Below are 15,835 nucleotides of genomic sequence, written 5' to 3'. Positions count from 1 at the left end.
TCCATCGCAAGCTGCTTTCCGCCCTGCCCCCCAGGGTCTTCTCCTTTATGGTTCTAGATTCACTTTACTTGGCTGTCTGCCTGGCCAACTCTCTTCCCAAGGAGCCACCGAACAAGCTGTTATCATGAATATTCAGCTCACCCCACTGTCTACAGCATCAGAGATTCACAAACTAACCCAGATCCCCACTCAAGACCAGACACTCACAAACTGAACCCTCATCAAGGACTTCCATAAGTTGCCTAAAACGTGCATTTTTCTGGGGCCAGCAAAGCGATGTACAGCATTTCCCACAATGAGCACACTGGTGAATTTAAAGGCAAACCAAAGGAGCTGGACAACTTCACCCAGACTCTAAGATGTAATGACCCCAGTTCTTAGTGACCCCACTACACACGGCAGGAAATTCACTGTTTCTGCTTCATGAAAATAATACGAGCATTAGTACATTAAACATCATGCTTCTATGATGTACCTTTTTTAAAAAAAAATTAATTAATTTTTTGGCTGCATTGGGTCTTCGTTGCTGCTCGCAGGCTTTCTCCAGTTGCAGTGAGCAGGGTCTACCCTTCGTTGTGGTGCACAGGCTTCTCATTGCGGTGGCTTCTCTTATTGCGGAGCACAGGCCCTAGAGCATGAGGGCTTCAGTAGCTGTGGCACGTGGGCTCAGTAGTTGTGGCTCACGGGCTCTAGAGTGCAGGCTCAGTAGTTGTGGCACACGGGCTTAGTTGCTCTGTGGCATGTGGGATCTTCCCGGACCAGGGCTCGAACCCGTGTCCCCTGCGTCGGCAGGTGGATTCTTAACCACTGCGCCACCAGGGAAGTCCCTATGATGTACGTTTGATGCTTCCTTTGGCCTGCCTGACCCTCCATACCATGAAAAAAGGTCCATTTGGGATCCGAGTCTGCAGGTCTGGGTCAGTCTAGGCCTCAGCTCAGTGCTCTGTGCCCTGGGACAGGCCACTCAAGGTCGCTGACCTTCTGTACCTCCTCTGCTTGGTGCGGGGACAGTGTCTGCTTTAAAGGTCCTTGGAAGGTCTCATGGGATGGTCCGTGTGAAAGTGCACTATAACCATGGAGATGCCAGTCACAGCAACAATGCTAACTAGCATCACTCTCCATGAGAGCAGGTCTTCCGTCTTTATAGATAAGCAAACTGAGGCCTTGCAGTTCAGTAACTCAGCCTAGGCCTCAGAGTAAATAGGTAAGAGGCCTGAGAATTGAGTCACTGATGGAATCAATGGGCTGTTTATTCTCTGCAGAAGATAGATGGTTGTGGTTCTCAAAGTGAGGCTTATATTTTCACATAAAAGCTAATCACATCTGTGGGGCTTCTGCTTCCCTTTCCTTCCCTGAACCGGCAGCCTCAGCATCACTTGGGAACTTGGTACAAATGCAAGTCCTTGGCCCCGCCCCAGGTTGGCTGGACCGGAAATTCTGGGGCTGGACCAGTGGTCTGTGAGTTCACAAGCCCTTTAAGCGATTCCGATGCTTGCGCAGGTTTGCAAAACACTGAGAGAAGGTAAGAGTGATAAGGAAAAAAGCCAAGTCCCTACATGGGTTTCCAGGATTTGAGGAAGGATTGCCAAATATAATGCAGGACGCCCAGTTAAATTTGCATTTCAGATCAACAATGAAACATTTTTTTTAGCATAAGTTATATCCCATGCAATATTTGGGACATACTTACACTGAAAGATGTTTTGATGCTCTGAAATGCAAGTTTAACTGAGCATCCTGTATTTTCATTGAATGGATCTGGCGACCCTATTCTGAGGGTATGGAGAACCTCCCTTTGCCATGGCAACAGACAATCAGATCACCAGTCCCAGAGAGCTCAGTGGCATAGTCTGATTCAGCTGCCTGTGTCATTGGGAAGGAAAGCCTCTGTCCTAGTTACACAGTTAGTTCTCTGGCAGTTTATTGCTTCCTCTAGCCATTTTCTCAGCTCTTGGTATGGACAACGCCACCCTCCCTGGTTATTTCACATTATGACATTTGTGAAGTGCTTTCCAAAGGGATTTTGACTGGTTCGTCTTTCTCTGTTGGACTCTGTGTTGGGTGACAGCATGATGGCATTGTTACAGATGCCAGGGGAGCCCACGTGGAGACAGGTCCAGGGCCTGTCAATGGACAAGCTTCCAGTGAGGCAAGCTGGCCACAGACTGTGAAATCGGCACCACAACCCCACTGCCCAGAGGTTCCCAGGGTCCTCAGTCATCACCTTCTGGAATTGCTGGACCAAAGGGGTTCAGATAGGGAGAATAAGACCTCCTTCTCACAGTCCCAGATTTCTGTGGGAAATGGCAGATTGAAACTCCAGTTGGGGTTTCTTTAGCAAAACATGGTAGATATTTTTATAAGCAAACATTCCTAGAGCTATATTTCCAAAGTGGAATCTCAAGAGTCAGGTAAAAGCATTCCGAGGTCAAAGAAGTTTAGAGAACTTATCAGTGCCCTTAACATACATGAGCATTGTAAGCCTCCCAGAGAATACAGCATACAAAACAATCTGAAGGGATTGCTCTCCCCCGGGAATGCATTTTGGATAGTCTAGGCTTAAGGAGGCTGGGGAGAAAAGTGACAATTGCAGAATATTAACAGCTATAATTCATTCTCAGTTTTCAAAGTTAGTATTTGTGGCTACAGAATAGGACTTTATTTATATTGATATACAAGATGTGGTGTACCTTCACCACATTTTCTTAAGAATGTGTGTATGTTGAATAGCAAGTTTAAATTACCCATATAAAGGAACTGTAACAATGGCTCAAATCGCACTTCACCCTAAAAGAGCAACACCTAGAACACGTCTGAAAGGCTAGCTGTTGATGTGTGAGAGTCACTGCTCCAATTCCAGGGTTTCCCAGCATTATTTAGAGCAGGGGTCCCCAACCCCCAGGCCACGGACTGATACCGGTCCGTGGCCTGTTAGGAACCGGGCTGCACAGCAGGAGGTGAGTGGCGGGCGAGCAAGCGAAGCTCCACCTGTAATTACAGCCGCTCCCCATCGCTCGCATTACGGCCTGAGCTCCGCCTCCTGTCATATCAGCGGCGGCATTAGATTCTCATAGGAGCGCGACCCCCTACTGTGAACTGCGCATGCGAGGGGTCTAGGCCGCGCGCTCCTCATGAGAATCTAACGCCTGATGATCCGAGGTGGAGCTGCGACAGTGGTGCGAGCGCTGGGGAGCGGCTGCAAATACAGATCGTCATTAGCTGGGAGGTTTGACCGCACAGACACCATCATAAATCAACCGCTTGCAGACTCATATCAAAACCCTATCAGTGAGCGGCAAGTGACAATTAAGCTGCATCTTACGGAGTAGACTGGACATAAGCAACACACTTCGGGTGTCACCTTCTCCCGTCACCCCCGGATGGGACCACCTAGTTGCAGGAAAACAAGCTCAGGGCTCCCACTGATTCTGCATTATGGTGGATTGTATAATTATTTCATTCTATATTACAATGTAATAATAATAGAAATAAAGTGCACAATAAATGTAATGCGCTTGAATCATCCCGAAACCATCCCCCCATCCCCCCAGTCTGTGGAAAAATTGCCTTCCACGAAACCAGTCCCTGGTGCCAGAAAGGTTGGGGACCGCTGATTTAGAGAACCACAAAATCCCGTGATTTATAGATGATGAATAAACTTTCATTCTGGTTGCCAAGTAGATTTATATCCCTAGTGTCACTGCAAGGTTTATTACTGAACTGCACTGTGGGATAAAAGGGAAATCATTTGGAAAATAAAATCCAGGCAATTGGGAGAGTTCCCATAAAGACATTTTTCCTTACCATTCTACAATTCTGTGTTTAATTATTTTAATTAGAATAAAATAGGTCTACTTCTAATCAGCAGACATAAAGTAATCTTTTTTCCCCTCGTTTCTTAGAAAAAGACACAACACAAAACCTTTATCATTGGTCCAAGAAGGACACCAATAATAGTGTACGTGCAAACATCTTTGAATTAGGGAAACAGTCTTTTAGCTAAATCATGCTTCTTGTTTTCTTTGCAGACTGATGAAGTAACAACTGACTTTTATCTGATAAGCGCATTTAAAATTCCTTTGTGAGTAATATTGGGAGAGCTAGGCCCAAATATTTATTCAGAAGATTGATGGAAAAACATTCATGAGATCAGATCAGCAATAACAGGGGTGGTGTGGCCAGTGCTAGCTGCATGATGAACAGCACAGTTTTATTACTGCAATGACTTCCCCAGCCATCTCATATCTGCTGGGTCACTTTTCCAGCTACATGCTCAGAGAATGCAAATTAATTTTAATACCTGATCCAGCCAAGAATCATCAGTGAAAGCAGATCAGCCGGAGAAGGAATTCTGTAGGGCCTTCAGGAGAACTCTGCTTCTCTACGGGTCTGTGATTTAAACGGCTGTGCTTGGCTCACCTTGGGAAGTATGGATAATGTAACTCAGATTAAGTTAGTCTGCTTTGCTACACGCAGCAGAGCTTCCCAGAGTGACCTGGTGTGGTGTGTGCCCACTGGCACTGAGAATCCAGGGAGATTTTTCTGGCACACTCACACGGCTATAATCCAAAGTGAAAAGGTAAGAAGGTAGACCATGTAGAGAGATACAAGAGACAGGAGTGCTCCAATGGAAGAGGTGGGGAGGTGGCGACTGGATGGGAGTAGTCAGGGAGGGCTTGCTGGAAGAAGGGTTTTCCTGAAGCCATCTTCCTGATGGGTTTCCTACACTCACAGGTTAAGAAGACAATCTGGAAGAGCCAGGAGGACCGTGCCAACCATTAGAGGGGACATAAACCAAGACGGAGGCAAGCCAACCCGTGCTGTGTTTGAGCACTGCCCAGCTTTCCTACTGGCTGCAGCACCGAGTACAGCGAGCAGCAGTGATTCACAGTGAGCAAAGTGCTCAACTGGGAAGTGAAAGTCACCACGCAGCCCAGGTCATGCATTACAGGAGTCACAGGCAAGAGCCTTGCGGGTAAGAGATTAAGACAGAAGCTCGACTTGAGATGGACCAGGGGGGTTAGGCAGCATGTTGCACGGCCGAGAGGAAGACGGACAGACAGGGCTTCTATCAGGTGGTTTGGGGGCACTGACGGTGAATGTTCCCGGAGGTAAAGAAGGACAGCCAATGAGACCAACTGGGACAGGCAGGCAGGTGGGCAAGTGAGGCTGGGAGGGGTCTGGGCTGCAGGGTGAGCATGGAATCCAGGGAGGCTCAAAAGCTGACGATGGTGCGGCCCCGGCTGGGGGAATCGCAGTGAGGGCAGGATAACGCCACAGACGGGTCACCAGGAGATACTGACTGAGCCCCTACCTACGGGTGCTGTACCACCTACTAACTGCGGGTGCTACACTGCCTACTACCTGGGGGCGCTGGACCTGACGCTTCCCACGTGCTTTCGGCTCATCCTTCCTCAAATGCAGCCTCTGCCGGGCAGAAGCGATGACTGATTCTGGAACTCTCTAATTCCAGGTTACGGTCAGCCCTTCAACATGACCAATCCCTCCCCCCGGGACCCCCAGGAGCTGTGCAGGGACTATGGGGAAGCCCCACCTATGCCCCAGGTAACTCAGGGGACATGGGCAGGTGGAGCCCTGACTGGGGAAGGAGAGAGGGGCCCACAGGTTAGAGAGCCAGTACGTCAGACGCTGAGAACAAAGCCGGCCTCCCGCCCTCTTCCTCCAGCCTCTCCCTGAGGCTCATCTTCTCGTCACCACGTCCCACCGATTCCATCACCTAGGAACCTCTGCATCTGTTGCCACTGCCTTGCCATAGTCTGCCTTCATCACGTCTTGACTGGAGCTACATAGCCTCAGCTTTGACGGCAGAATAAGGAGAAACCCAGATGCAGCATGTACAATGCCTGGTAGCCCCTTGGACTCCTCTCCGGCGCTTCCGTCTCCCCTTCTGCTCCCCACCCCCATTTTACGGTCCAGCCATAGCTGAGCACCCAGCGACCTCTCGCTACAGTGCCTCCACATCCTCCCCCAGCACGTCCTGCCCTCCCCACCCTGCCCCACGACTCACCCTCATAGTCTCTCCTCATCCTAATGCAGTACGAGGTCTCCTCCATCAGGACCATATCCCAAGGTGGGAGCAAGGCCACCACCTGTGGGTTGCCATGGCAACCCCCCTTCATGGCACTTAGCAAATTCCAAGGTCATTGCCTCTTTACCTATGTGCTTTCCCCAAGAGGTGGGGAGGTCCCTGAGACCAGGGACTGTGGCTGGCACACAGTGGGTTCTCAAGAAGGGTTTGCTAAGAGATGGATGAAGATGTTCCTTGTGTCACTGCTGGAGCCAAGCCCAGGTGGCCCAGGTGGCTCCTGGATAAGGAAAGAGGCCAGGCATTTGTTGGCTTTGAGAACTCAAGCTACAGAAGATGAGTTATTAAGACAGGCTCGGGTTGTAGGCAGGACCTTTATAACGCTGCTTCCCAGACTCGCTCTGGTCCCAGCTGGTCCTGAAAATCCCCCATCTCCACACAGGGAGCCAACTGAAAACTCACACACGTGAGCGTGCATATGCGTGTCCGCACACGTGTGTCACTGTCCCTGTGCCTTAGAGGCTGCTCAGGATTCATCAGCCAACAGGAAGCGGAGCTGGCCCTCCGGCCCTTGCTGTAATTGTCCTGGATATCAGGTGCGCGCTTTGCCGGCGGCCCCTCCACAAGTGGGTGTTTGTCAGCTGCCAGAGGTCCCACCCGAACCTCTCAGGTCTGTGCCAGGTGGGCCCTGATCAGAGGCAGCTATCTCAGCTCGGAAAGCAATCCGAGTCTCCCCTCTAACAGATGTCTTGACACTGTAGCCGGAGCTCGTTCACGAATATGATTTATTAACTAATTTAGCGTGTAAGAAAAACATCTGCATCTCGCTTTTATCATCTTGCCAGCAGACAGGCTGAAGACAAGATGTGTACTGCAGACTCGATTAATGGAGCCTTAAGCACTCCCTGCGCTTGTCCAGAGCTCGCACAAGGCTCTCGTTTCAGAAGTTGTCTGATTGAGCCGACCTAACACAAACAAACACGAGAGTAAACCTCTCATCAACCATAAATACTGCGGGGATCGGAAGAGCGGCCATAAAATCGTGCGCTGAAGCCTGCCCAGAGCATTCTAGTCATCAGGACCGTCTCGGAATTGGGGTAATAAAAAGGTGCCTCGGTTATTTAAGACTGTCGACTGGGTCTGATCACCTTTTATTATTATACACAATTTTAAGATTTTCATTCAAAGGAATGTGAACATGTAAGGATAAAATCTGTTTGGGGCAAAACATCACCACTGGATGATGGAGTGGATAGAACTGTCTCCCCAGAAAGATATGTTCAAGCCCCCTCCCTTGTACCTGTGACTTGATTTGGAAATAGGGTCTTTGCAAATGTATGCAAGTTAAAATGAGGTCATACTGGATGAGGGTGGACCCTACTCCAATGACTGGTGCCCTTATAAGAGGAGGCAATTTGGACACAAAGACACACAGACACAAGGGAGACAGAGGCGGGGATTAGAATGATGCATCTATAAGCCAAGCAATGCCAAGGAATGCCAGAAGCTGCCAGAAGCTACCGGAGTGAAGAGAGGGGCATAGGATGGATTCTCCCTCTGAGCTTCAGGAAGGAATCAATCCTGTGGACACCTGGATTTTGGACTTCTGGCCTCCAGACTATGAGAGAATCAAGTTCTGTTACTTTAGCCACCCAGTCTAGGGTCATTTCTTACAGCAGCCCTAGGAAATGGATACAGATGAGCAAGGCAGCTTCCCTCTGATATTTGAGATGATGATATTCCAGAACACTGAGGCCCACGGTATGGCACAGCCGGAAGGCAGCTGGCCCAGGGGACGAGCAGGAATGGCCCCATGCATAACAAGTTCCCAAATGTCCACGCGTCTCCAATTTTTTCTACACAAAGTGACGGGAGCTGACGGAAAAGGAAGACTCTTAGACACCATTTTTTGTGTATACATATGTTGAGCTCTAACGTGACACTGTTTTATATTTGTTGACAACACATTTGTTTATCTAACCATTTTCATCAAGCAGGATCTTCAAAAACATGGAGGCCAAGTGGCCCACACACCATGGGCACCCTGGCAGCCCTCCCCAGAACAACCCTGGACACTGAAGGCCCTGGGGGGACCCCCAGTTGTAACTGACACTTGGTGCCTCGTGGCAACCTGAGAAATCTGTACCCGAACCCAGATTGCTCTCTGTTGAGCCAGAAACTAAGGAGCCGCCAGAGAACACACCCCAATAGTCTATATCTGCCAATCGGCTTCCAAAGCCGATGAGAGACACATTTTCAAGCAGGGAAAGTCTTTGCACGTGTATTTTGTTGATTTCCTTTTCTTAGCATCCTGGAAAGTGTTACTGGGACTGAGCAGCAGGTGTACTACTAAATCCTTCACCACGAGAAGGATGCGTTCACGGTTGCCATTTCTGGGGTCTTGGACGACTCCCCCAGCAGAACTGCGGGGGGCTGAGGGGGACCTAGCCTGCCCGTGGTTAACAGGAATCCTATTCCAACCCCTCTGTCCTCTGTACCCCCCCATCCCCCCTGTAAGATCTTGGTCATATTTGCTAAGCTGCATTTTATTGAATATGGTTATTTCCCCAGAGGACTTTTATTCAGAATTAAACCCATGATTTCACCTCCTGGGGGCCAGAACATTTTCCTAGGAAGAAAGATCTTGTTCCTCTATCCAAAGAAATAAAACGGAGGTTTCCCCAGGCCTCCAGATTTTAAGATTTGAGTTGGCAGGCCATCAGAATATGCTCCCATGTCCCCATCTGTGCCCTTGTCTCTCCTTGTTATTCTCGCTGGTTTAATAGTCTGTTTATAAGCTCCACGAAGAAAGGACGGAGGCCAGCCTTGCTCACTGCACTCTCCCCAGCTCCCAGCATGGGGCCTGGCCCAGAGAAGGGGCCTGGCCCAGAGAAGGGGCCTGATAACGACTTCTCCAGTGAGTCAGTGAGCGCTGCCCTTGCAGGGTCAGTGCGACACCGGCCTCCCGGCGTTTGGAAAGCTGGCCATCCCTTCTCCGAGCTCACAGCAGGAAAGGGGTTTCGAGATGATGAATGTTGATATAGACAAACTGGAGTCAACCTCTCACCCTGAGACCTGATTTGCAATCTATCAAGGGCAAAGGGCACCTCTTGCAAATATCTGTTAAGGAGTCCAGAATCTGAGCCGGCTACCCTGGGCTGCTACTTTCCCAGCTAAAATGGTAAATTTGTGGCCCAAGTTATTTCTGCTGAGTTCAGTGCCCGTATATGACCTCTCAGGATGGGCTGGCTTCCAGGGCAGGCTGTATGACCCTGAGGTTTGGGTACTTGGGCGAACATGAGTCCTGCATATGGCAGGGACACCATTTGGACCACCAGCCTGGGTGAAGGTCGCAGCCCTAGGATCCGGCAGTCTCGCCAGCCCTCCCGAGCCGCCTGTAGCTTACCGCTAAGAGGGTGGGGAACGGTGAACTGCTTCTTATTGGCGCGGACAGGAAGGAGACTCTGCTTCTGGCCCAGGCTCTCCTTCTGCTGGGCTTTTCTCTGCTGTACCATGTGCTCTAGCTTCTTCAGACGTTCTTGCGAGCGAGAAATGAACTGAGGTTTGCGGACTTCCAGGGCCTCCTAAGAGGAGCCAGGAAAGCATTTTCTTTTTAAGAGAAATGACGCAGGAAGGCAACACATCTGTCTGATTGGGTCGAGAGGCTGATGCATGAGCACATCCCAATTTTCTCCCAACACCTCATGGAAAGATGGCAACAGACACGTTGGTAACATAGGTCTCAGTCAGCACCAAGGGCCCCACTGCAGCACCACTGACAGTCACCAGCAGCAAACTGTGAGTGCAAAGGCACACCTCCACCCGTTCCTTCTCCTCCCTGTCAATTAATCCATTTCCAAAATCTGAATGCCCTAAATTCCATATTCCGAAGGGACACAGGTGGGAGAGGAATGGAGGCGTTCCGAGTCAGCTGCTTCTGCAGGGAGCTGGATGCCTTAAGAAGCACAGACCCAGATCATCCTCCCAGCATGAAGCATGTGTCTTTTCAGGAGAAACAGTAATCATAGCTAATGGAAACAGCTTCTCCTCCCAGGAAGAAAGAGCTGGCAGGAGAGGTCTGCCTTTGCAGAATGGTTCTGCAAGCTCCATAGGGGAGGTCAGCATTCCCGTATTTCCTCTTCGGCCTCATCTCTCACTGCATCCACCACTCTGTGCATGGACGAAGCCCCTAACACAGATTTACAGAAAAGGAATAACCACCACTGACGCACTCTGCTCTGTGCTAGACACTAAGCTCAATGCTTTATGTGTACTTGTTGTCTGAGAATCCCCACATTGATTCTGGAAGGCAGATACATTTATCCCCATTTGACAGAGGCAAAAACTGAGGCTCGTCGTAATGTGGTAGGTCGCCTGGCAACCCCCAGCTGTGGGTGTCCCATGCTTTTCCCACCCTGCCTTTCACTGTCTTAACCTGATATCCTTACAAACCACTGTTCAAGTTGATGCCCTGCCTGGAGTACCACCCCCAGCTACACCCATCGGCTCAAGTCTCGGTTCTCCCAGTAAACTGCTAGGTTGCCCTGTTCAGCCTGAGCATGGGGGTACTTCACCCCGCGCGAGTGATTCATGCACACATATTGCCATGCTAGGCTGTGAGCTCCCGGATGGCAGGTGCCCTATCCCCTCCACATCGCATCCCTTACAGCCACTGTCCCAGATCTGCAAATAGCAGGTGCTCAGCACAGGCCCTCTGGAGGTGCTGCCATAGTGTAAATGTCCTCTGCCTCATTCCTCTCCCAGCCCTCGGGAGCTCAGGGTTTCCAGGGAGAGGGCGACGTGGGCTCTATCCATGTCATGTTCGCGCCCCTAGCTGCTGTGCCAGGAAAGGAGTCTCTTGGCCAGTTGGCCTCCAACGTGCCAGCCACAGGTCCCAGGCACGAGTCACTGGGGCCTGGAGAGATGGTCCCTGGGGACGGCCTATGGGCCCAGGCGTGGCTGCCTGCCCTGAGGATGGAGGCTCAAGCTGCTTTGGGAGCACATGAGTCTCTCGTGGTGGGACCACCTGGGGGACAGGGGTGCAGGGCCGGCAGGTGGAGCCTGCTGTACATCAGCAGGGCTGTTGACAATGCATGATGTGTCTCCCAGAAGGCATAGCCGGCTTTCTCTGGACTGTTTGTCCTTCTAATCTTTATACCTATGTAGTTTTTGAACTTTAAAAAATGTGTACATATTACTTCTACAATTGGGGAGAGACACAAAATGAGAGCTTCCATATCCTTGAACTCAAGGCCATGACTTTGGGACTTCCTTAATCTTTCAAAGGCTTATGTTCTTATCTGAAGATAGGGTTGTAGGGACTCCTGCCTCACGGGGGTGCCATGAGAATGCAAGGCCCTGACACCCATGAAGTGACCCCTCCATGTCTAGGTACCAGAAAGTTCTCAACAAATGCTGTCATTGCTCCAGTCATGGTCACTGCTGATGTTATGCGATCCCCATCCTAGCCCAGTGGAGCAGACATCATCATCTCCTTACTCACATGGTGGAACAGAGGCCCAGAGAGGTTAGGGGACCTGCCCAGAGTCACACAGCCACCAGGAAGTTGAGTCAGGTCTCCAGCCTCAGAAGTAGAAGTGAGGTCATGTGCCCACAGGCTCCTCGGGAATAGTCTCCCCTTGGTGGGAATCACACCGAGATGCATGAAAGGCCTTACCTGCAAGGTCAAGGAGCTTGTGGGCACTTGCTGGCTCTTGGAACAGTCTTCCGGCAGGTCGTGGGTCTCTGGTCCCTGGGGGGTTTCTGGCTCAGTGGGCGCTGGCTCGGGCTCGGGCGTGGTGGGCTGCTCACTCTTCTTGCATTCCTTTATTTTAACAACCAAGTCACAGCACGTGTAATCTCCTGGGAGAGAAGATTAGAATTCCATTTAGAGAGCACCCAGTGATTTTCTCCTGGTTCCTCAAGGCCGTGAGACCCAGAAGACAATTTTGAAAATAGAAACACCAGTGGGTTATTAATGGGCCTCGTTAAGCCCACGAGATCACGCCTCATCACAGACCCCCAGCTGCCCTGGCCACGGGGAGGCATGTCTGTAGGCAGCCAGACCTTGAGACTGGCTAGTGATGCCGTGGAGGTATTCCCGTGGCTTCTGACGTTCAAAATGCCTTTGCTCCCGATGCAAAGAAACTTTATCTATTCTGCGCTTCCTATTACATGTGTCCTGTACAATTATTTCAGTTGGGTTGTTTGGGGACTGTGTATTAATTTATCTTATGTTTGCTACACTAATGATGTAAGACAGAGGAACGGCGTTCAATTACCTATCCCTCCCCTTAATCTACCAGAGACTAGCCCTGGCTTTACATTCATAATTGGAACTCTCTCTGTCTCGGCGCGGGACTGGGCCTCATCCTGAGGCCATATTTTTTTTTTTTTTTTTTTTTTTTTTGCGGTACGCGGGCCTCTCACTGCTGTGGCCTCTCCCATTGCGGAGCACAGGCTCCAGACGCACAGGCTCAGCGGCCATGGCTCACGGGCCCAGCCGCTCCGCGGCATGTGGGATCTTCCCAGACCGGGGCACGAACCCGTGTCCCCTGCATCGGCAGGCAGACTCTCAACCACTGCGCCACCAGGGAAGCCCCCTGAGGCCATTTTGACATTCCTTGGTGGAAGAGGTCAGAGGATGAGTTGATGCCACAGCATTTCGGGCAGGGTTGCCTTCGGGGTGGTGAAAGTGGGCGATTCATACGCATTCACTTACCACTTACTGACCAACTGCTCCACCTCGAACACAGTGTCTGTCCCAGCCTGCTCTTCCCATCTGGGCTCCCTGACTCCCCTCACCACACCAGCCTTAACCACAGCCTTACCAACCCTCTCCGGTTCTGAGACTCACTGGTGGTCCCCTCACTCCTCGTACACACGCCTCCCCATCTCCACGAAGCCCCTTTGGTGCCCACCCAGTGACCTCCTACCTCTAGGCTGAGCCTGAGTTTTTCAGGAAAACGCCCCCACCTGCCTCCTCTGTGTACCTGCCGTGGAGCACACTTCACACACTCAGCAGCATCAGTGGGCCCGTCACAGGATGCTTTAACCCCACAGGCCTGTGACTCCCTTGAGGGCTGGACCGCATCATACTCACCATGCCTCTCTCCACGCTGCCAGCCCAGGTGCCCAGGAGCAGCTAGTTCTGTTGGGTGTGGAGAGGTGGCCACAGGACGCATCTCCATGGTCCCATGAATCTCTTAACTGACCCCCCATTATAACCTCCGCCATTCACACCCAGATCCTCTGTGGTCTGGACCAGCTGTCCTGTCTCCACCCAAAATCCATCAATGTTCCCTACTACCTACAAGCCCTACAAGGAGAGCAGACTTCTCATGGCTCGTTCATGGTGGGTGTTGCCCTCCAGCTACCAGTTCTGATGCTCTACCAACAACATGCTGCTTAGAGGTGCGCAAATCCTTCTCCTTGTTCTTCTAAGCATTTGCTCCAGTTTTTTTCTGGAGATTTCCCTGTTGCTCCCCCATCCCTGCTTCAGGTCTAACCACTAACCCAGATATCTGTCCCCCAACCCCCTCCGGCTAGAGCTAATTACACTTTCCGTGGTACTGTTTCCATCTCTTGTGAACCTTTATTCTATTCCCTATACTCAGGGAAGCCACGGTTTCCTCCCATCCTTCCCCACCACAGATCCAGCGATGCAAGGGCAGTCCTGACACACTCATCTCCAATGCTCATGACAAAGCTTTGTCCATTATCTTCGAAGTCTCTACTGCTGTGGCCAGTCCTCCCCAGTGGCATGGTCTGTACTCATCTCTAGCCAGTCTCAGCCTCCCTGCCTGGCCCTCTCCCATCCGGCCTCCACATTGTCCAGGAGACAATCACCTTCAGAGCAAATCTAATTAGGTCTGTTCCCCCTCAAGGGCTTGGCCCAGGCTTCAGTCCACACTCTCTTAGTGGATTTATACGGACCTTCCAACTCGACCCACGGGACCTTGGATTCAGACTCAGTCCCCTCCACCCCTGCACTCTGGTCCCCTGGACCCCAAATCAGCCATGCTCTTTCCATCCGTTCTTTGCTTTGTGTGTGCTTTTCCCTCAGCCTGCAATGCTCTTCACCTTAAGGTCTGATTTTTAAACCTCTAATCAGCTTTCAAGTTCTTTCTCAAAATCATTTCCTGAGGAAGAAGTCTCTGTCCAGCCCCTCCCTGCAGCATCTGGGGCCATCCTCAGCTTCCCGATGGCTCACCACAGGCACAGTTACAACCCCGATGTCTCTGGCACTGGACTGAGAGCACCTGGAGGGCAGGAAGCACCGTGCACAGTGCCTGGCACACAGTAGGTGTTTAATAAATGCTTCTTTGATGGTATACAGTGGGTATTCAATACATACTCCTTTAATGTATTGATGAATAATGAGCTAGAGATTCACGTGGGTTTCAAGAAAAAATGTTTTTATCAATTACCATAAATATGTTAACTTTTATAATCCAAAGCTCTATCATCTTTTCCTTTCTGTCCTCATCCATAGCTCTTTGGGAGAATCTTTAGAGTGACAGGAAATCTAGATTTTCCTCTGTTATAACTGGGCACCACAGATCTTTTTTCTATTTTATTCCTATGTTTTTTTATATATCAATGGTCACTGCAATCTTAGTAGAGGTCAGCCACTTGGCCTTTAGAGAAACGATGGCCTGGTTGAATTCTGTGAGAGGCTGAGATGGGGACCTGTCTTAAAGGCACTGTGAGGTCAGTGCACTCTGTCTGTTAAGCGCCTGGCACATGTGGGGTCTCCACTCCCTGGCCATTATCCTGGCCAGTTACTGAGGACCACCTGCTGCCTTCAGGGCAGCCCCCCCAGATCTCAAATGTTCCCTAACGAGGCCCGAGAACCTGCTGGGCACCTGGGAGTGGCCTTCTTCTCAGCTTCAGGCAACGCTGGCCTTGTGCACAGTAGGGCTGGGATTTCCTGACCCATGCAGTGCTGTCTTCTTGCTGCTTGGGAGGTAGAACTTGCCCACTATTTAAACCTGCTGGTCCTGCTTCCTTCTCTGCTTGCACAGTTGGAGAAAAGGCAGATTCATAAGGGAAGCTCAAGTGAACCAGGGCCCAGGAAGACCCTGCACCGTGTTCCCTATGAAGATCAAGGAAGCATCAGCTCAACCCTACCTCCCTCGCTCCTTACCTTCCAGCAACTCTCTTTCTATCTGAACACCGTGGTCTTCCTGCAGAGATGTGCATAAATCTTGGAAGGGGCAAAGGGACCCAGGTAAAGGGAGGCTGCGTTTCGGGAGGCTTTGCCGTTGACTCTCTGCGGGTTCAGAGAGGTCACTAGACTGACAGCTGTTGCTTGGAGAGCTAGACCCAGCAGGAAGGGGGTCTTTAACCAGCTTCTGTTCCACTGGGGGAGCAGATGCAGTCACATGCGCTCCTTCTCGTTGCTTCTCGCTGCTTCCAGAAAATACTTTTGGTTCTACTAAAAATAAAATGAGAATTGTGCTCAAAACATCTGATGAGCCCATGTCTAACGTACTGACTTCTGCACACCACGCTCTCCCAGAGACAGGCAGATGGGCTGCAGGGCTGCCTCAAGGGGACAGGCGCCATTGATGCTGACGTGCATGTGCTCACCCAGCAACGACATGCGGTCACCAGTTCTGGCCAGATGTCACCGGGGTTCACTCGGGAGCCCCTCTACATGCACTGCTCTCATGCACGTGGCTCTGAAGAAACCATGCTCCCTGGTACCCTTCGGAGCTCAAAAGACCTTCCAGACAGTAGATAATTGAATGGGTGGTTGAGCACATTGACTCTGGGGGAAGATAC

At 50.8% G+C, this 15,835-nt stretch overlaps 1 protein-coding gene across 2 annotated transcripts in view; it reads right to left on the bottom strand.

Moving 5' to 3' along the window:
* The window catches only part of LOC308623351 ((E2-independent) E3 ubiquitin-conjugating enzyme FATS), a gene marked incomplete at both ends in the record, with an annotated part of 230,962 nt that overhangs the window by 16,934 nt on the left and 198,193 nt on the right, over positions 1-15,835 (bottom strand). Inside the window, 3 exons of one of the 2 annotated variants that reach the window (XM_081245615.1) lie at positions 9,453-9,630; positions 11,724-11,908; positions 15,195-15,485. In XM_081245615.1, the coding sequence (XP_081101741.1) occupies positions 9,453-9,630; positions 11,724-11,908; positions 15,195-15,485 (654 nt within the window). The remainder of the gene's footprint in view (positions 1-9,452; positions 9,631-11,723; positions 11,909-15,194; positions 15,486-15,835) is intronic. The other variant, XM_081245616.1, reaches the window with a different exon arrangement.

The sequence above is a fragment of the Mesoplodon bidens genome, assembly GCF_964165515.1.
Source record: "Mesoplodon bidens genome assembly, chromosome: 1".
NCBI classification, from domain to species: domain Eukaryota; kingdom Metazoa; phylum Chordata; class Mammalia; order Artiodactyla; family Ziphiidae; genus Mesoplodon; species Mesoplodon bidens.
Note: the sequence above shows the minus strand (reverse complement) of the source record. Positions and strands in the feature narration are given on the sequence as shown.